This window comes from Trachurus trachurus (assembly GCF_905171665.1).
Source record: "Trachurus trachurus genome assembly, chromosome: 9".
Lineage (NCBI taxonomy): Eukaryota > Metazoa > Chordata > Actinopteri > Carangiformes > Carangidae > Trachurus > Trachurus trachurus.
The window spans coordinates 31306808-31328419 of record NC_139895.1 but is presented as its reverse complement, the minus strand read 5'-3'; the positions used below and the strand labels follow the sequence as shown (position 1 = coordinate 31328419).

Here is a 21612-nt window from a genome sequence, read left to right as displayed (position 1 = left end):
CATGTTGTGTGCAATGCCAAGCACATAGACTTGACATTATGATGACAAACCCAATCCATGTTAAAACTCTTATTGAAAAGCTTTGTCAAAATATTGTGTGAAGTGGCTTAAAGGCTTATGAATGAAGTGTGATATACAGTAGGAATAACCTGTCATGTCGGCGCCTCCTAGTGGTAACATGAGCAAAGTCACATTTCTCTAACTCTCTTTTTCATTTTTGAGAGTTTCTCTGTCAAACGAGACCTCCCATTCCACAAGTTTACCCGCACAGCTCTGCTTGTTGTTTGTGCTTTGCAACATGCAACATGAGACCGTTTGTCATTGACAATGTCAGCCCTTTAAGGTTTGACGAAAAGCCTCTAGATGGCATTACTTCCCCTGTTCAGGTTACATTGGCTAATGAATATACAGCACGTGGAAATACCGGTTTAAACACTTAATGTGGTAAAGTAATAATTAGCTCTGTGATGACTTTTGGCTCCTTTATGTATGTATTTGCTGTTTGATGGGAACTTTGCAACAAAGTGCAGAGGATTCTAACCCGTTTTTGCAGATGTCTCAACCTAAACCATGCATTGACAATAGTTTATCCATTTCTCATGGTTAAGCTTAACTATTTTTCACAAAAAATCCCACTCATTTTATATTTGTCCATCATCTTTTTACTTTCTTTATCCTCCACCCTTGACTCACATTTGCCTTTCCGATATGTTCAACTTGTCAGAACACTCAGGTTATTTCCCCACTTCTTTAAAGTTGACCAACTCTGTAATTTCAAAGACAAACGTTTTGGAATTTTTCTTTTTTAATGTAGCATATCATTTTTGTTTTCAACCAAGACAAGATAGGACATGCAAATAAGTAACTGAAGAGCATGGCTGGTTCTCATGCTCAGGCGTATATTAGCCCAACCCTACCTTCCCCGCTTCCCTCCCTCCCATCCCTTGCCAAACAGGATCTGTAGGATCTTATAGAGTCATTTTCTCAGGAGACAGGAATGTCAGAACACAAGGCCTGGTGCCTGCTGGAACATGCACCCTCACATTCCCTCAAACTTACAGGAAAAAGTCCCGAATGCGTTGCTCATACAAATCCACTTCATTTCCACTCAGTGTGTGGTAACAGTTCTGTGTAAAATGCTGTGTGTGCGCCGGACGTGTTGCAGACACACACTGACTCACTACTGAAAAAAGGTTGTCTGGTGCACCACCCTGTCGAGCTTTTACAAGGTGTACGTGATGCCACAACCTTCATGTTTAAAATGACTTATATTCATTTTTATCACATCCTTAGCTTAATTCTCTCAATATTCACAATAGTTTTCATTTGTTATCTAATGTTTTTTGTAACAAATTTGTCACATAAATCAAATCTAATATATTTTTTTACTTTTTATAAATGACAAACACAAAATTGTTTTTGGCATTTTTATTCTTTAGAGTCTTTTTCAAAAGTGTTTGCTTTGTGTACAGCTCATAAGCAAAATGTTACACAGCAGATAGGCTAGTCATTCAGACTATAAGAAACCCAGGTGTATCGGAATATAAATATAATACAGTGACATTGTGGCATCCAAGTTGCCAAGAATTAATGACACAAAATCAAAGAAATGTAAAGGATTATTTGGCTGATTTTTCAATCATCATCCCGCATCACCATCTACAGTATCACAGGAATTCGGAGGCTATCGACAAGCAGAGGATTAAAAAACGTAACAAAACAAAGATCAATGCTACATTTGTCTGCATCAATGCGCCTTGAATTTGGACACAGAGGTCCAAAAAGTGACAGCCCGCCTGCATCTGCTGCTCGCCTTCTTCTCCACACTAGCACTGGCATTTTGCATTGCTCAACAAGCAGAGCTGCATGCAGTGAAATGTTAAACGTCCAATTTCCACTTGTATCAAAGGAGATTTCCGCCTTAATTGACAGGCCAGTGGCTGCACGTTGGCGATGAGCTGGATGACTCTTTGAGGGACTGGTGTGGGCTGCAGTGGGTGGGGGAGTGAGTAACGCTGGGACTGCTGGGAGGCGTTGAAGAACAGGAGGAAGACTTGGATTTAATCTGCAGCCACTTGTCTCCCAAAGCCTTGGCGAAGTGGTCATCGACAGACACGCTGATGGAGAGCTGCTGGGAGTGAGATTTCTGGTAGTTCGCTCCGAGGCTCCTCTGGAAGTGCTCTTCAACCACGTGGTCGTAGTTGCATTTGGAAACCGCTGGGAACGAAAAAGGAAGATTGACAAGGGTCAAACACACCTCAGTGAGTCAGTAAAAGTGAGAGGAACTTGACATTATGATGCATACAGTATGTGATGATTTTTAGGGAGTGACTGTCTGGGAGGTGAGCTCACTCATGAGTAGGACTTACCTGATGAATGGCCTCTGTGGACCTCAGATCTGCTGGTGGGGTTTCTTAATGAGGAGACGCAGGTGATCACAGAGGGACGTATCTAAAAACAAAGGGAAAAAGAGAGATGGGTTATTAATACGATTAGGAAAACACAGAAGCAGTAACGCTGCTTTTTGTTTTCTCTTCATCTCACAAAATGGGTGTTATTTTATTATGCGCCTAAACCTGCCTGTGCACTTAATCCCAACTGTGTCCTGTGTGTTCAGTTTGAAAACGAAATGAATTCAAAACCGATTAAACAGGTTGGGTATGCCCTAAAGATCAGATCACTCCCAGTGAGGTGGCATAAACAGGTCAAAGAGAGCAGTCTGTTTGGTCTTGTTGATGGCATTCCTCCCTCCATTGCTCACATTTTCTTCCCGAATCCGGCTGGATCGCATAGCTCCGACAAGCTTAGGCCTGCATGCACTCCTCTTGGAAGTGGGATGACTGTGGAAATGCATTCATAGACTATAGATGGGGAGATGTACCACTTGCTGTGGGTATAGCCTGAGGCTACACTGACACTACAAAGGGACATACAGTACTATTCATGAGATAACGAAGCCCAAACGCCCCCGAGCTGTGAGAAAATCACACTGACCACAATGAGGACACATTGGGCAGCCTGGTGGTGAATTACCTGGATTTGAGTGGCAGTGTTGCTTTTGGACTTTTCCTCTGTGTTTTCTGGGTCTTTTCTTGGTTTCTTGATGAGGGCGAGTGGTTCATCCATGACTGGTGTGTAGTACACGTGTGTGGGCAGAGGGCTGGTGGGGCTGGGGGTCTGACTCCAGGTGGATGTGGGGCTCTGTGGGCTGTTTAACCCAGCTGGTGCTGCTGTCCTCTGGGCCACCTTGCCACTGCTTCTGCTCAGCACTCGTTCTCGCCTGAAAGAGTTGTGCATCGGAAAAATGTCACATCTCTTTCACAGAATTCGCATTTCATGAATCTTTTTTTTTTTTTTTCAGCACTGGATTATCAAGCGGCTTCACCAACCTCTCCTCCAGGGTCAGACCTCTCTCGTGGCTGCGCTTGCGTTTGACTGGATACACTGTTGGGGCCCGGACACGGTCATTTGTGATATGTCTGTATCTGTCTTCACTCCTGAGGTGGGGCTGACCTGATGAAAAGAATAGTTACATTTTTATTTTTATTTAAGCAGATAAATTAGGTGAGAACCAGTTATCATTTGCAATGACAACCTAAAATGCAGAATTATAATAATAATATGATGCTTTAACAAAACTATCACACACAGTGGGAATGGATCATTCACTGGAACAAGAGAATCCAGTATAAGAGTAAAGCCTTTACTGGAACTGATGACTTTACTATTGATAATAGTGTGTGACAGCGATGAGTAACTGCTTGTTTTGATCCATGACATCAACCTGCAGAGCTACTATTCGTGGGAAAAACTTTTTTTTTTTTTTGGTCACCGTTAATTGTAAACTCCGTTAAGCTGCAGAACTTGATCTACCTGATCAGTGAGGGTTACCAAACTACGTAGCTGATTAAGTGCTAACGGTAAATGTTGTTTTTCTGCATAATGTTTGGCAATCAGCCCTGTCACACACTCTTAAGGGCACAATCAACATGTTTTGTTATCATGGGACAATGGTTACTGAGGACCCTGATATGGGCGGCACCGATTTGTGAGAGGGCCATCTAGGTACAAAAAAAAAGACATGGATTTTTCCAATTACACAAGTTGCAACACATCTAAGTGAAGCTTGTGATGTCACTGAGTGCACAACTTCAAGTCCAACTCACAAAATCATTTGTAGAGTGAACAGTGTTTTCTTTTTACATTGTAGATGCAGATGTAAGTCTGTTGCTAGTGTGTCAATCGGAGCAACGGCAGCACAACTTAGTCAAACCAGTTGCCGCTCCTGTCTCACATCAACATGCTCACATGTTCAAAACAGTCATGCATACAGTCAAAACACAGAGCATTGTTTGAAAATGTGACAGCAGCACAATCACTCCAGGCCCATTGTTTGACTGTATGCTCAGTTAACACTTGAAAGTCCTCAGTGTTGGGCAGCAGGAGTCTTACAACTATATTTAAATCAGCACCCACTCAAAACATCTTCCATTACACTGAACTCAAACAGTGGGTGATTAACTTCTTTGAAGTGTGAAACAAAAAAGTGAATTTGTGTATAGCTCAAATGTCTTCACATTCAAAGTGCTGGCTCCATTACGCATTTCCATATGGCTAAACACTCCAACACCTGTGAGCTGCTCCTTCACACTCTGTGCCACAGAGAGGGAGGGGAGGGGTGGGGGGGGGGGGGGGGGGCAGGTTTAACCACACCTATGCTGATTTTCTAATGCCTCGGGCATAGGTATTTTTTCCTTACTGGCAGAGGGAATATACACTGCCTGACCTTTTGCATTGCTGAACATCAGCAGTGATGAGATCTTCATGGAGATCAGAGAGAAATGCACCACAGTTGTCAGTGACAACGCTATTTACACAATCTAATTTAAATCCCAGTATCCCAGGGAGCCCTTTATTCTAAGTAGATTTCCTGTGTGGAATATACTTATCTTTTATCTACTTATCATTATGACAAAAAGATGGCCACACTCCAGAAACCTATATTCTAAAAGTTGCACAGTCTTATTTGTATGTATCTTCCATCAGTCTGTCATCACATGATTGTTACCAGCTACATCTTTATTCAACAAATAACATGCACAGAACAAAGCAAAATGCAAAATATACTGTATATCATATGAGATTGTGACATTATTTAACATTTAAACATGAGAATAAATAAGATGAACATTTTATATGAGGCTCAGTCTCTCTGATTAAATTAATGAAAGTATCCACAGTCATCAAGCAACATCTGTCAATAAAAGAGGAGTGATAATAAAGCTTACCTTCTAAAATGTAGACTTTAAAGCCGCTGCTCATTCGCGTAATGTAGTGGAAGTTAGCCACAGCCATGACTCCTGGTCTTTGTCTGAGCGGAGCCGAACACAGAGGAGCACCTTGACTGCTGGAGCTTACAGGACACAATGCGTCTCAGTTATAAATTGTATTGGAGAGGTAATGAGATGCTTGGGTCTGAGCTCAGCCAGGTAAAGTATCAGGTGAGTGCAGATAGGTGCAGTTGCTTCCCTGTGACTCATTTCCTGCATTCGGATTGGCTGCCACCAGAGCCAATGGAAAGCCCTCATTCGCTCAGTGTTGTTATTGTCCTGCAGGCGGAGTGCGTTCACAGGTAGGTCTGTCTCAGAAGTAGAAAGTGGAGTTGCTAAAATGTGACAGCAGCACCACAGAATTCACAGTGATCAGAGAAGCGTTTGCCTTTTTCTTTATAGGAGAAAAACACCTGGTTTGGTCATACATTGGTTTCACACATAAGATTTCAGATTCCCCCCCCCCCCCCCCCCCCTTGAGCCATGAGGAAGGTGAAGTGTGTCTTTTGTTTCCCTCCATGGAGTCAGCACCTGTCCCACTCCCCTCCCTCCCTCCCACCTAATCTGCAATCTCACCAAACTGCATTTTTTCGAGTGCTTAGCCCACCGGAGCTCCAGTCATTCCACTGACCTGCCCATACACGCACGCAGCTGCACTGTGAGCCTGCCTTGCCAGTAATCCAAAGGCTTTTGTTGATGGCCAGACAAAGACTCCTAAGTCCTGAAAACGCTGCTGCCATGAGAACAATCTCGCCCGAACATACTGAGGAGAATGACCACATGTAGAAATGTAGTCCCCGGAGCCCACTCATTTAGCTACTTTGTGACACTGGTAGTGGTTGACATATTGACAGAATAATTATTATGTTTTGAGATATGTTTTCCATATTAGCGGACTAAGAATTCATCAAAAATAATGACCCGTAGTGCTCTTTATATTGTTTAATATATAAACCTGTTTCTGTCAATCTCATACATGGTCCTTATCATCAGACTGAAGAAGACTGGTTCAAAACGGACAAAGAGCTTCACATATAAATGCCTGACTGTGAACCGTGAATACATGCATGAATAGTGTTATGTTGGGTTTTCAAGATCAACACTGCCTCCCAAAGCCGTACACTGCAATAGCATCTCATCAGACTCTACATCAAGACACTATTGATTAATGATGATGATGACAGGAAAGTGGCGATCTCTGTACAGTTATCTAAACATGCATGTATTCTCATTCCATTCAGTCTTAACACGTGTTCAAATGTGAGGAATTTACCATTAAAATGTGAGGAATTTGTCATTTTTTGAGTTGAGTCAATAATTGCCTGATGCCTGGTTGTCAAACAGCCACAGAAGTGAGGTAAATGCAAATATTTCACACTCAAAATCTAGATTTATGTTCCTGCTGGAAAGACAGGAACAGAAAATCAGCAGAATGTTGTGTTTGTGTATTGGTTTTTAATATTAGTGTTGTACCACTCTCCCTAACTAAAGCAAATGTGAACATAATCCCAATGCCAATGTAATAGCCTTTGAGAGTCTGAAACTGGTGGAGTAGAGGCTGCCTCAAGTGTTTACGCTGTCACTCTGAATACATCTGTGAAACATGTTTGTGAAGCAGACAGCTGCTCAAAATGAGCATTCAGCCACTAAAAAAGGTTGATAATGCCCTGTTATTGTCATTAAGGGCTGAAACCTATTGCTGAAATGAATTGGATTTTATTCTCATAATTGATCCGATCTGTTCACTTCCTCCATCCTTCCTTCTTTCCTTCCTTCCTTTCTCCCTTCCTTCTTTCCACAATCCTTTTTCCCTTGCTTCTTTCTTTCCTTCCTTCCTTCCTTCCTTCCTTCCTTCCCTTCGTCCTTACTTCTTCTTCCTTCCTCTTTTGATCCAGTTGACCTGGTCTGTTCCCTCCCTCCATCTTTCTTTCCTTCCTTGTCCCTTCCTTTTTCCACAATCCTTTTTGCCTCCCTCCCTTCCTTCCCTCCCTTCGTCCTACTTTTTCCTTCTTTTTTGACCCAATCTGTTCCCTCCCTCCATCTATCTTTCCTTCCTTTTCCCCTTCCTTCTTTCCTCCCATTGTTCCTTTTGTCCTTCCTTCCTTCCTTCTTTCCCTTCATCCTTCCTGCCTTCCTTCCTTATTTCTTTCCCTTTATCCTTCCTTCCTTCCTTCCTTGACCCAGGAGGACAGCAGGGGAGATCTAACATATCAGTGCTCACTTATTGGACCAAAAGGATATTTTTCTTAAAAATCAGCACAAAAATATTGTCATTACATTTTAATTATCTTGACACCACACAATGGGATTTATCAATTAAAGAAGAGCTTGCACTGTAAATACTACCAGGCATTAATGATTCAAACATACTGTGTTATGTAGGTTCAGTTACCATCACACTGTGCCGTTTCCAGAGTGGAGCCTGCATGGGGCTCCCAGGGGGTCCGTGTTAATGCTGTTGATCTCAGACTCTCTGGCCATCGCCGACAGATGGCGCCTCTGCGGTCAGGGTGCTGACTGAGAATGAAAAGTAACACTCTGGCAGCGGCCTGCAAGACAAACAGAGTGTGCGCCGCTGCTCTTTTATTGGACACAACAGGGTGCAATATCACATCAACACCCATCAGCACCCCGTGAAGCCGACAGCAGGCTCATGTCTGACAGAGAGCGACGCCCCTGTCACCCTGCTCTCATCAGCACCACCCTCAGAGCCCAGCACAGAGCTGCGTCAAGTTAGACACATACAGACTGAACCAGACAGGAAGTATAGGTCACATAACAATGGCGGGATATTCCAGCTCTATTAGTAATTAGGCTACATTGATTAACGAAAGTTTTTTTTTTTTATTTCAGTTAAAAAACGGTTTGTTTTTACACACGATTAACTGGTCATTTGTTAATAACACGTCAAACAATGTCTTTTTTTCTGGTGCTGTTTTTTTTGTTGACTGTTTGTGTGTCTGCCTGTTTGTTTTTCTTGTTTCCTGTTTTCAATCATTATTTTTATTATTATGAATTTGCATTATTTAATTTCTTTGTGGAAAAAAAATGTCATGCACTACTATAAGTAGAACATGAACCTGTCCCATTTCACCGGTGAAAGTTTAATAATAATAATTTTTAAAAAGCGGTTTGTTTTTACACATGATTAACTGGTCATTTGTTAATAACCGTGACAAACAACATGTTCAAATTGATTTAGTCCAGTCCATAAAGCATGAAGTACAAATGACACAAAAAGCCCCAAAACTGCCAACAAGCTAGATCCACAATATCTATGGAACTGTAAGTCTATATGTTATATAAAATAAATAAAAAATGTAGTTGTATGTATGTTGATTTCCTGTCCACTGATCAGCAACAACGCTGGCAGAAAGTGAACTACTGACAAATGGCTGCAATGTGTATAAACATTTATATCATTAGCTAACCTGACTGAACACATGTGTTTTTTATTTTTTATTTTATTCTATTTTTTTTTAGATAAAGCACTTTATTACCTAAAGACAGTTAAATGTTGTGCAAAAGGTAGGCTGAAAGTGAAAATAGACTTCAGCTGCATCCTCATTAACATGCATTTATTTTGAAAGCAATTTCCGGAAGTCGTGATGCGCAAAGTGCCTACCTTGACACTGATCTAGTCTTGCAGGCTGCGTCCTTTCCCTCAGGATGACTGGGAGTGACGCAGGGCGGACGGAAAAAACCGTGGCTTGAGGGGAAGGACAGGCGGTGATGCAGGAGGGACTGGAGCTTTGATTTCACAGGTTCAAGCCCGATGCACGGCCTGCCCGCCTGCACAGAGGACATGAGAGTCACATATATGCAGGCTTTCCTGTGACAGTTGTAAGAAATCATCACCTCAGCTTGGATACACTCGCAGGTAGGTTTTTTTTTTTTAATCACGTCTTGATTGCCTGTTGTGACATGTTACTACAGAGAGGGTTATAGCTTGATGTATTAACGGGGCCTAATGCAGGCTATTGGATGGTATTTAAAAAGAATGATTTCATTGAAGTCAGTCGTGTGGATTAATTTTAGCTCTCACCAGGAGGCTGTGTGATGTTTTTTTTTCTTTTTTTTCTCTCCAATAGGCAGTCACGATCTCTTACTCCTGTGATCACATCTACACAAATCTTCTCCTAATTAATAACGCAAGACTTGTTTCTCCTCAGGTAACACTGGTCCCCTCTCCGCACATGGGGAAGTAGCCTAGTCATTCCATTTTCTTGCTCAACACCAAGTTGCAAGTCGCATTCAAGTGGGAGGATATCTGGAGCCCCTCTCTCCTCTCTCTCCGTCGTTTTAACAACATTTCTCCATCATGAACTACCTACGCCGTCGACTCTCGGACAGCAATTTCATGTCCAACCTGCCCAATGGCTACATGACGGATCTCCAACGCCCAGACCCGCCGCAGCAAAGCCCCGCAGTGTCGCCGGGGCCGTCGGAGAGGCGCCAGTCCACCAGCCAGCAGCAGCCGCCGCAGCCGCAGCCACAGCCGCAGCAGCAGCCGCAGCAGCAGCAGCCGCCGCCGCAGCAGCAGCAATCTGGAGGTGGTGGAGGCTCTGGCTTCTTTTCGTCCATATCTAATGCTGTCAAACAGACCACCGCCGCTGCAGCAGCAACCTTATCCGAGGCAGCGGACCGGGCAGGAGTCTCCAGCAACGCCAAGATCCTCCTGGTTATTGATGACCAGCAGACCGACTGGTAAGAGCAGAGCAGAGCAGTGCGCATCGCATCGCCAGCGCAGGTGATGCGTCTAGACAGAAATGTGTGCCAAAGCGTGGGTTGCAGAGGCCTAACTATCTAGAAGGTCATATGATTCACCCAGTGCTACTGTAGGAGAGACACTTCACGTGTAACACCCTCAGATCAGAAACACCTCGCAGATGCTTCTGTGCGCTTGTTGTGCCATGGCAAAGGCGCAACAGACTGGAGGCAGAGAAGCCATTTTCATTTTGACGATCGGCGATTGCTTGTGGTGAATTCATCCTGCATTCTGCCAATTAAACGCTCCCCAATTGCGCCAAAGCACTGGGTGTGGGCCATTGCCACCACGACGATGAAGGTATTTTCAAATCGAGGGAAAATATTGCATAAGAAAAACACAGTTACACCACCAAGCCTCTTCAGTCTTCACCAGTGCACACGAGGCATGCTCATTAGAGCCCTGTGCACCAGGCAGAGTGGGTAAAACACCACACACAACCCACAGACAGACAGATAAGGTTCTATAACTCGGTCTCAACAGGCTGTCGTGGATATTCATTGGTAAGGACAATTATTCTTGTCCTTATGATAACTCATATCTCCTTATTCACCAAGGAGAATATAATATTGTTACTCAGCACCTGTTACATAGTTAATTTAGTTTCATGCATTGCCAACAGGCACTAACAAGATTTTTGTTCCACTGATGTAATCTTATTTCATGTATTTGACATCATGTTTTCTATTTGCCGAGATTATACTCAGAATTTTGAGAGGCTCTGCAAATGCAACAGGAAAATGTCAGCTGTCAGTCACGTAATGTGAAATGTGCAAAATGAAATTGATCTTTTTCTCTGGACACAAACAACAACTGGATTCCTTGTTTTACATCCAGGGTGAAGGTCTTCAGAGGAAGAAAGATCCATGGTGAATTTGACATCAAAGTTGAACAGGTATGTTGCACATGTGTAAATGCTTTCTGCGTTATTGCCCGTTTACTCCCGAGCAGGCGGACAGGACATGTCTACACATAACAAACAATCCTAAAAAATCCAGCCCATAGTCTCTGAGCCATAGTGATCAGACTGAACCAGATTGATGGATAAGACTGTCTGATGGTCAAGAAATATGACCAAAGTAACTGGTGATTTTGGTTTATTCTTCCCTGTAGATGAAGACCTACACATTTGCATTATCACAGGATGACTTGATTGTATTTATTGAATGATTCTCTCTGAAACGAGCTATACATTTCCCCTGGAAATCTCTGCATGTATTATTTCAAAGGAGGTTAAATCGAAAGCAACTGGACTTAGTTATTTGTCTAGGAAGACGTTTCACCTCTCATCCAAGAGGCTTCATCAGTTCATGTACGCATGTATTATTCACCCTTTGTCTTCACTTTGATCCTGTTTCGGTTTCCAGTTCTTTGATTCCTGCGGCATGACTAATTTTCCACTCACTTTTTTAGGTGCACCGATCAACAGCTGGTTTGCCATTAGCGTAAAATAATACATGAACAGCTGAATCATGCAGCACAGTGCGAGCTGTTGCTGTGTTCACAGACAGCCCCTTAGAATGACAAATGTAATGTCCCAGTTCTCTGATGAGTGAGTATTGATAGGGGAGGGGAGTGCTGCATTCTGTCTCACACTTAAGTGCTCTCTCCTGACGTGTGGTTAACAGAAATATATTGTGTTGCCAGATGCCTCCACAGTCACTGTGCTGTTATTCCAACCTCTCATATAAAGCTATACGAGCTGAGCCATGATGATTTTGGTCATGTTGTGAGTAGTTATGGCTAGACTATATAATATTTATAAATACAGGGGATTTATGCAGCAATCTACCCATCACCTTAACCCTCCGGTTGTTCCTCCTCCCTTCCTTCTTTCCACAATCCTTTTTCCCTTCCTTCCTTCCCTTCATCCTTACTCCTTATTCCTTCCTCTTTTGATCCAGTTGACCAGGTCTGTTCCCTCCCTCCATCTTTCTTTCCTTCCTTTTCCCTTCATTCTTTCCCTTCTTCCTTCCTTCTTCTTCCTTCCTTGAACGAATCTGTTCTTTCCCTCCATCTTTCTTTCCTTCCAGTTTCCCTTCCTTCTTTCCACAATCCTTTTTGCCTCCCTTCCTTCCTTCCCTTCGTCCTTACTTCTTCCTTCTTTTTTGACCCAATCTGTTCCCTCCCTCCATCTATCTTTCCTTCCCTTTTCCCTTCCTTCTTTCCTCCCATCGTTCCCTTTGTCCTTCCTTCTTTCTTTCCCTTCGTCCTTCCTGCCTTCCTTCCTTCATTCTTCCTCTTTGTCCTTCCTCCCTTCCTTTCATATATCCCTTCATCCTTCCTAACTTTCTTCCTTCCCTCCTTTCGTCCTTCCTTCCTTGACCCAGGAGGACAACAGGAGGGAATCTATTCCTCTGCTGGTCATTTCTCTCCAGTTTTTCTTCTAATACTTTATGTAATATTACAGTCTTTGTCATTGTTTTTCCCTGTGTCCAAGAATTCACCTCAGATAAAGGTCACTCACTTCAGCCAGGATCATACTGCCCAACTGCCCTGATTGGGATCACAGTGATTTTTATGGCACTTTTGTCTTTTTAGGCAGAATTCTCTGAAATCAACCTGGTGGCAAATGCCACAGGCTCCTACAATGTGGACCTAGAGGCAATAAGAAACGGGCACAAGGTTACTAAGTAAGTAGTAAGCCTAATTTGCAGTTGCTGCTTGTGAGATACAGGATCATTTGTATTTATGAAACATTTTCATCTCTATAGTAACAGTGTCTTGTACAGTGGAGTTTACTGTTTTGCTGATGTTCTGTGTTACAGGTCCTTTAAACCAGACTTTGTGCTGATCAGACAACATGCCTTCAGTATGGACAAGAACGGAGACCACCGCAACTTAGTAATCGGACTGCAGTATGCTGGACTGCCAAGTGTTAACTCTTTGCACTCTGTCTACAATTTCTGTGACAAACCATGGGTGGTAAGTAGCCTGTTATTTAATCAGTTGGTGAATGTGAAACCGTATTGCAGATAGTGTTCAGCCGCATAGACATATAAAGCTGCATTATAAACATTTGTCTCCCTTTCAGTTTGCTCAGATGTCTAGACTCCACAAGCAACTGGGCCCAGAGGAGTTCCCACTGATAGAGCAGGTTTACTATCCAAACCACAAGGAAATGGTGAGTTCTGAGCCATCTGCTCCTCCACCCCCTTTCCACTTGCACTGATGGGTAAACAACCCTTAAAGACACACACACACACATGCAGGCTGGTCATCTGCTTGCATGGGTCATATGTTAGAGGGGTAATTCACTCCCGATAGTCAATAGTCCATCTCATGTAGCAGCTGAGGCCAATCTAATTTTCAGGGGAGTGTCTGGGTTGTTTTTGTTCCCGGTAGAGGCTGAGTATATGGTTATTTCTGTGCCAAGTCAGTGTCAGAACAGTTAAACCGAGTCTGTTGCTGCAGAGCAGTCATCTCCACCCCTGCAGTCACAGCCTGACGGTACTGGGCTGCTTTTCAAGCCATCAATATAAATCAGAACTTCCTGTCGAAACAGAGGAGGAGTGTTACTGTCTGTGTCATTCCTGGTTGTTTGCAACTGATTTGATTGAAATAGTCTTTTTTTAGTCATTAGAGAACCACGCAGAAGTTTATTTAACAGAAATCTGAACGTGTGATAATGTTCTTGTTACAGATTACATCCTCACGGTTCCCTGTAGTGATAAAGATGGGCCATGCTCACTCAGGAATGGGAAAGGTAGTGTTGCAATGCTTAAATATTTACTCATTTCAGTATGTAAGGCTAAATATTTGGGAACATATGCCATCTTTTTTTTTTTATCTTCACTCCAGGTGAAAGTGGACAATCAATATGATTTTCAAGATATTGCCAGTGTTGTGGCACTGACCAAGACTTACGCCACATCTGAGCCTTTTATTGATGCAAAATACGACGTTCGCATCCAGAAGATCGGGAACAATTACAAAGCTTACATGTGAGTGATATGACCTTTTCACAGATCTTTAAACTTACATTACAAATACAGTGGCATGATACAGGCAAAGGAAAATGATTGAATATGTGTCGTAATTGTTTTGCTCTAATAAACAGGAGAACGTCAATTTCTGGCAATTGGAAAACCAACACTGGCTCATCTATGCTTGAGCAGGTGGCCATGTCAGACAAGTAAGAGCAAAGAGATGCAGATGGGAAGGAATGATAAATTATATAATGTCTGGCTGTCCTGTTATAGCTGTGTTTAACACATTATTTCAGGTACAGAATGTGGGTGGACTCTTGTGCTGACATCTTTGGAGGGTTGGATATCTGTGCTGTGGAGGCTCTACATGGCAAAGATGGCAAAGACTACATTATTGAGGTACGAAAGTAGAAAAAACGATGATATCAAGGGAATATTTTCTGAGCTGAAGTTGAAATGAATGAATGAATTATCCATTATGTTTTTTTTTTAGGTTGATGACTGTTCAATGCCACTGATTGGAGATCAACAGGATGAGGATCGTGTTCAGATTGCAGAACTGGTGATCTCTAAGATGAACCAGACTGTTCTACGCACTTCAAGTTCTTCCACAGTCCGTGCCACAGCAGGACAGCCAACACAGGTGCTCAAACCACAGATACTCCCCCACTTTTTTGTAATAATATATAAAGTCAGGGTCTGATCTTTTTCATAGTGCACAATAGATGTTAAAAAAAAAGAAAAAAAAAGCACATAATCACAATTAGAATAGTTCAGATGTGGACACACTGTCTTTATATAAAAAAAATCAAGCAAATTAGCAGTGACTGTGATGAGTGTAGCACTGGGTTATGTTCTTGACTTTTGAAATGTCTACTGATGGACCCATGGTGAAAGATAGCATCATAAAGTCCCTGGAAATGTTACAAACATTTTAAAAATAAATATTACTGATTAGAAAGGACAGAAACAAGGTGAGGATAATGCCAATATTTATAGCACCCTGAATCTGTGAGATTGTGGCCATCAAAGGTCTGAAAATAGATGTCTGTGAATCAATTGCCTGACTGAACCTAGTGAATACTCTCAGTATCAGACAATTCTACACTCAGATGCGGGGAATGAGCTGGCATATGATATTATACTGAAATAGCAGACGAAAAGTTTTAAAGATAGATGCCCAGCTTAAGTAGTATATATCTGTGTAGTCAGCGTAGAAACTGAGATTATCATATGTCATATACAGTAAAGTTTTCTAAGAGACCACATCAAAATAAACTTTAATGGATCGAGCACTGACCTCTGTAACTGAATAGTACAAAGATTTGTGATGGTCAAATGTCATGAATGTCATGTTTAAACATCCTGTGCTAACAGAAGACATTATGTTAAAATATTTGAACATTTTGTTATGATGATTTTATATCATTAGAATGTTTTATGTTCTGTTGAGACTGTCTCTCTGTGTTTATCCCTGTGTTTTATAGAAAGCAGTGTCTCCTCAGCCTGTCTCTCAGCCAAAAGTACCACAGGCTCAACCACGTCCCTCACCTCAAGGTAATGATTTGATTGTTTTATATTGCTAAAAAAAATTATTTCCCCTTTCAAGTTTGGGCAAGGGTATCAGGAAGGTGTCTGTGATGTTGCATGTGTAGGTGGTCCTCAGCAAAGTCCCCCATCTCAGCAACGCCCACAGCCTCAAGGTCAACCTCCTGCTCAGGCTCAGCAGGCGGCTGCCAGCCCCGCTACAGCCGACCCCAGCGCCCAGGCCAAGGCTAACCAAGGACCTGCAGCTCAGCCAAGACCAGCGGGCCAGGGAGCCCCTCCTGGCCAGAGACCTTCTTCTGGTCAGGGCTCCCCTCAGCGAGGTTCTCCTCAAGCTCAGAGGCAATCATCTGTCTCCCAGCAGCAAAAACCATCTGCAGGAGGCCAGAAACCTGCGGGGGGCCAACCCCAGCCGAGGCCTCCTCCTCCTAGGCAGCATTCACAGGGGGGGGCACAGCAACAGAGGGGTCCTGGCCAGCCAGGTCGCCCCGGAGCGCCCACTACCCAGCAGCCCCGATCTGCAGCTTCAGGCCAGGGGGCCCCGGGAGGACGACCCCCACTGCAGCAAAAGCCTCAACCCCCACAGAAGCCCAGTCAGGACAACCCGGCTATGGGTGGCTCACCACAACTAAAGTAAGTAGCTGTGTGTGTATGATCAGTGACTTGGAATCAGTTTCCTCTCATTTTTCATAAAGTGGACCTCGCAGCGGAGCTGAACAGAAGGTCCTCCCTTACTTTTTTTGCCTGCATTGAGTTATGCATGCCACATGGGAAATCAGTTCATTCTCTCTATTGACAAATGATCCACTTGAATGTGCATGATGTATTGATTCTTACATCTTTCAGTCCTGCAGCAGCAGTTTCACAAAACACAACATTTCAGAGTGACTGTGATACATTAGAACAACAACAAGCGGAGGCTGCCTTGTAGTTGTTCATAGACATAATGAGTCTATTACATCACCCATGATCCATATATTTGATTACTTTAATACAGAAATCACAGAAGGAATACTACTGTGTAAATAATCTAAATGATTTCTATAATCTCTGAGGTCAATTAGTTTCCCAGTTGAGGGCTTTTGTGGATAAGTGACTAATAATCCAAATTGGAATACATTAATGAGATTACATTATATGCTTACTTGAAATAGAGACATAAAAGATCTATTATCAATCAGTGATAAAAAACAAAAAACAAACCATGAACCACTTTGCATCCAGAAAAGTCATTCACTATTCATATCATATCAAAGCCAAAATGAAATGATAAGGTAATACTGAATGACCGTAGAGAAGGAATGCGCTTTTATCATCTTTTTACCAAACCTTTTTCTCTCCTTTCTCTCACTCTGTCGTGCCGTTTCCAGTCTTTTCATTCCATGGGTTTGCTGCATGGGTTTAATAGCCTCTCCTTCTCCTCTATTGCCATTTTCCTCTCTTTATAGCAAGTCCCAGTCTCTTACCAATACCTTCAACATTCCAGAAACCCCAGCGCCACGAGCCAGCCTTAGCCAGGATGAGGTGAAGGCAGAAACCATACGTAATCTACGCAAATCTTTTGCCAGTCTCTTCTCAGACTGAGACGGCATAAGACCCTCCCACACCTCCTCCTACTGACAGAAAGCTGGACAGGCAAACTGAGGGACAGTTCCTTTCTTCCCCCCAACGAAAAAGGACCAACAGGATGCCGTCTCCAATTCATGTACATTGACCCTGATATGAAAAATGTACACACTTGACACCCACTGCCTAAATAGTTCAAATCTTTTCAAATGATCAAATAGTAGAATCCACAGTAAATTTAGGCACTGATGTCTGAAACATTCCTTGCCTCGCCGCGAGCTTAAGTAAGTCACCAACTCATCGTGTCACACAAACTGTGAGTGCACGTGCCTGCTCACTGCTCACATACACACCCACACACACACACACACACAAATACAAATACCACACAAACGCTTGTATATGCATGAGCACACACATGAAAATAAGAAACAAAACACAATACTGCTCCCACTTTGTTTGTTGGTGCCGTAACGTCAATGTGAGCTTTATGTTAAAATTTTGGTTGGCTTGCTAACCAACCAATGAATTAAGAGACTGCAAGAAAATTATTAGGGTGGAAAGGGTTGCTGAATCTTACATGTTATTTCATATACAAGTGAAGCCCTTCCCAGAGTCATTACATATCTAAACATAGTATATTTATAGCTAAAAGAATAAGATAGTGTTCATGCAGCCACTTTCTATTTTTGAATAAATACCTGTTGAATAAGCTGTTATTACAGCTGCACATCCACTGCATATAGTTAAATGCACTTCTTACGCACACATGATAACTATTTTTTGGATGTAACCATACGTCCACTTTCTGTATTAAAGAGTCATAAATATTAAACACGTAATTAAATATTAAGTAATAAGACCCTCTGTTCTTCCAATAAACCTTTTCTTTGGCGAAAAAAAGAAAAGAATTACAACACCCTCCCACTTTTCCGACCTTTTCCGCTCCTAATAATTTTGTACAGTCCCTAACTCAGCACAGCTGCACACATAGGCTGTCCAGTGTTAGCTAATGCTAGAATCTGTACGAGCTGTTGACCACTCATGGTGATGTCTTCGCTGCATGTCAACAGGAGGCAATGGTTGCCATTTTCCTACCCCTGACATTGGTGCTTGTAACTGTGTCGTCACATGTAGTTGAATTAGTTCGTAAAGTAGCCTAGTAGGTGTTGTGCATATGTTGTTGCTGCCACTTCTTCCTGTGTTTTTTTTTCTGCACAAGAACAAAAAGCCCAAAAGCTCTCCACCTTCAAAGCATGCCTTACACAGACAAGAACGTCAGATCAAATGGAGCTTTCTCAGGGATGTCCAGTTGATTGTGACACTTGTGTGTGGGTGAGGGTCTTCCATTGCAGTTTTATTGTGGTTGTTTACCAATAATGAAGGAAAAGCATGCATCTTAATGAGGTAGAATGTTTTTATCATTTCAAATGCATTTGCACACAGAGTATACTGCAACATTATACTTGAATACAGTGACAAAGACTGATGTAAGAAGTCTATATTTTTCAGGTTTAGTCATCTGCCACTGGATAAAGCAACAACTCAGTGTTCCCACTCTGGGTTGCTGTTGTGTCTGTGACAGGTGCGTTACAGTAGGATACAGCATAGGCAGGGTTGGCAACTGTTCAGGTACATTTAGTGAAAATGTCTAATTATTTACAGTTTTGTTTCATAATCCCTAATGAGGAAAAACCTATGACTGAAATCCATCCATAGAAATTAATAAATGCTCAGTAAGTTTGTGGATTATTTCAGTTGGATTTGAAGGGATTTACAGTTAGTCAGTGCGTTGCGATTTTGCACTTAAGTAACTCCCACCCTGAGCCTGTGCAGCAGAGTTTCTGCTTCCATAAATACTCTCTCTGTTCTCAGTGGCTTCATTATTTGAAGTCATACTCCAAAGCATATATAGTCAGCCAAGGAATGTTACATATTTGCAGTTCATCCCTGTACAGAAACATAATGTAAAGGTGTAGGAATGCCATCTATGGGATGCACCACTGCAGCAGATTTTTAGCACTCCCTGTCTCCCTTTCTTCGCACTGACAGCCCTTTCTTTTGATCACTGCTCTGAAAATCGTATCACCAGGCACTAAAAATGTCTTCCAGAGGGAATGCTTTCCATTCGAATGTCGATGTAGTATGGCAATATCAAGCTTTTTAGAGAAGACCCAATAGCCAAAAGAAATAGAGGAGCCCTGGTCCCCCCCCTTCCCCCTTCCCCCTTCCCCCTGCAGATTGTCCACACTGCCTGTGTTTATCAGCCTATTTGTGTAGCCACAGTGACCCCTTGTGCTTGATGGTGCATAAATGTGTGAATGTTGTTCTGTAACTGGTGAAACCAAATAGATGTGTTGTACAGAGCTCTGAGTGATGCAGACTGTCACCTTTATCCCCTGCTGCTATTTGTGCTTGTTGATATGTGTGTCTCTAAACTTTTTAGCTTTTACTTTCAAAATGTTTGTTTTTAATGATCTTGTAAATGCTTCTATGAGGCAAGACTATGTGGGGCTTGTAAGTTTGTGCGTAAGTTAGTGGTTTAGGGCCTTTATTTTGAAATTTTACAGCCACTCTGTCAGTACATGATTGTCAGAGTTATTGTGGCGCAGCCTACTGCCAGGAGAATCATTAAGAGCAGCCTTGTATAATTGTTACACTGAGTGTGTGCAATTTATGAAAATGAGCCATTATAACTAGCATGGATGGTTAACTTTGAAAAATGTCATTCTGTCACTCAGAGGCCCCTTGGCCATAGTATGACATCCCATATGCTGTGGCACCTCCTGAGACTGACTAGATGAGCTGTGACAGCCATGCAAAGAAGTAGGTTATTGTATTTATGTTTTTGATATTCACAGATTGTTTCTTTTCAGAGATTTACATTATTTATGGTGGATATATTTGACTGTGAATGTATTTTTTTGTTACAGCTAGTTCTATTGTTTTCTAAATGCATTGTATAATCATTGTGAAAAGATTAAATCCGTACGAATTTGAACTGATTGTCAGTCGATGCCTGCCAGAGTTAAAAATCATAAATGTAAGTGCAAAAATTTAAAAAGATGAGGTTTTTGTTAACTAAAAAAATAAGATACTGCATAATGTAAAATCATGGTGGATTATTGAACTACGTGTAAAAACATATTTGATGTTATATGCAATGTAGCTATATTATGTGAAAAATGAGTATGTTCTTAAAACATGCATATGTCTAATAAAGTCTATGATCAACAATGACACTTGTGTTTGTTAAAGCAGATATCAGCTTCACGGCCGTTTCGGCTAATGCTGCGTTCAAGGCAGGCTTTTGAAACCGTAAGTTACAGCTTCAAGTCACAACTACGACTTGGTAGCGTTCCAGGTAACCCGTAGCTCGTGTTTTTACCATCCTGTTGTCTGTGAAAGTTCCCTATAACGGCCACTCGTAACTTCCGACCCGTGAACTCGTACCAGATCGAACTGGTATGACTTCACAGGAAGGAAAAACACAAAGTACGAGTTTCTTTGAACGCACCATGAGTTAGCAGCCCCCGCCCTTGTCAGGCATCAATTGGTCCTCGTGCTACGTCACCACATTCACGCGCATCCCTTGGCTGCACACACAGCCCTTCATGCCGTTCTCTCTCCTCATTGGATAACACTTGTATCCCACAAGGAAAAATTTCTCCTCGGGTTACAGCAGAGCAGAGTGACGGAGAGACTCGTGTTTAGGCTGAAATACTTCATGTAAGTGATTGCTGACGGAAAATAGGACTATTTAGGACTTATATTAACAAAAACATTCCACTGATATCTGCTTTAATGTTCACTTAAAGCAGAAGTAAGTGGTCCGGTCGTTTTGGCTAATGCTGCGTTCCAGGCAGGCTTTTGAAATCGTAAATTACAGCTTCAAGTCACAACTTACGACTTTGTAGCGTTCCAGGCAACCCACTCGTGTTTTTCCGACCTGTTTTACCGGTGAAAGTGCACTATAACGGCCACTCGTAACTTCCGACCGGTGAACTCGTACCAGATTGAACTGGTACGACTTCACGGTCGGAAAAATACGAGTTTCCTTGAACGCACCATAACAGTCCTCGTCCCTACGTCGCCACATTCACGGCGTCCCTTGGCTGCACACACAGCCCTGCATGCCGTTCTCTCTCCTCATTGGATAAAAACTGTAGAATACCATAAATGTTTTCTCCTCGGCTCAGAGCAGAGCAGAGTGACTGACAGACCCGTGTTTCAGACCAAACACTCTATGTAAGTGATTGCTGTCGGAAGATATAACTAAGACTTATATTAACACAAATATATCACTTACTTCTGCTTTAATATAGAAAAGTAAGACAAAGTCACACTTATCTTCTGCTTTGTTGAAGGTCAAAGGACTTGGATCATCCATTCACATAACAAAACTGAGAACATTTATTTGGCCTTAGTGATCCATGTCAAACAGGTAGGATTTGTAGTATTAAAAAGTGCTTGT

At 42.3% G+C, this 21612-nt stretch overlaps 2 protein-coding genes across 2 annotated transcripts; one reads left to right on the top strand and one right to left on the bottom strand.

Annotated features, from left to right (window-relative positions):
* Positions 1 to 1921: 1921 nt before the first annotated feature.
* On the bottom strand, positions 1922 to 5367 carry vgll4l (vestigial like 4 like; the record flags this gene model as incomplete). The annotated part of the gene is made up of 5 exons (XM_083979293.1): positions 5289 to 5367; positions 3390 to 3513; positions 3034 to 3280; positions 2370 to 2451; positions 1922 to 2217 (listed from the first exon to the last, which is right to left on the bottom strand). Exons 1-5 carry the CDS (start codon positions 5353 to 5355, stop codon positions 1922 to 1924), a joined length of 816 nt encoding a protein of 271 aa, XP_083835419.1. The 5' UTR covers positions 5356 to 5367.
* Positions 5368 to 9651: 4284 nt separating this feature from the next.
* On the top strand, positions 9652 to 17156 carry syn1 (synapsin I; the record flags this gene model as incomplete). The annotated part of the gene is made up of 13 exons (XM_083978819.1): positions 9652 to 10037; positions 10936 to 10993; positions 12640 to 12731; positions 12867 to 13023; positions 13133 to 13222; positions 13742 to 13804; positions 13900 to 14042; positions 14159 to 14233; positions 14324 to 14426; positions 14521 to 14670; positions 15515 to 15584; positions 15683 to 16205; positions 17021 to 17156. The coding sequence occupies 13 exons, from the start codon at positions 9652 to 9654 to the stop codon at positions 17154 to 17156; spliced, it is 2046 nt and encodes a 681-aa protein (XP_083834945.1).
* Positions 17157 to 21612: the final 4456 nt, after the last annotated feature.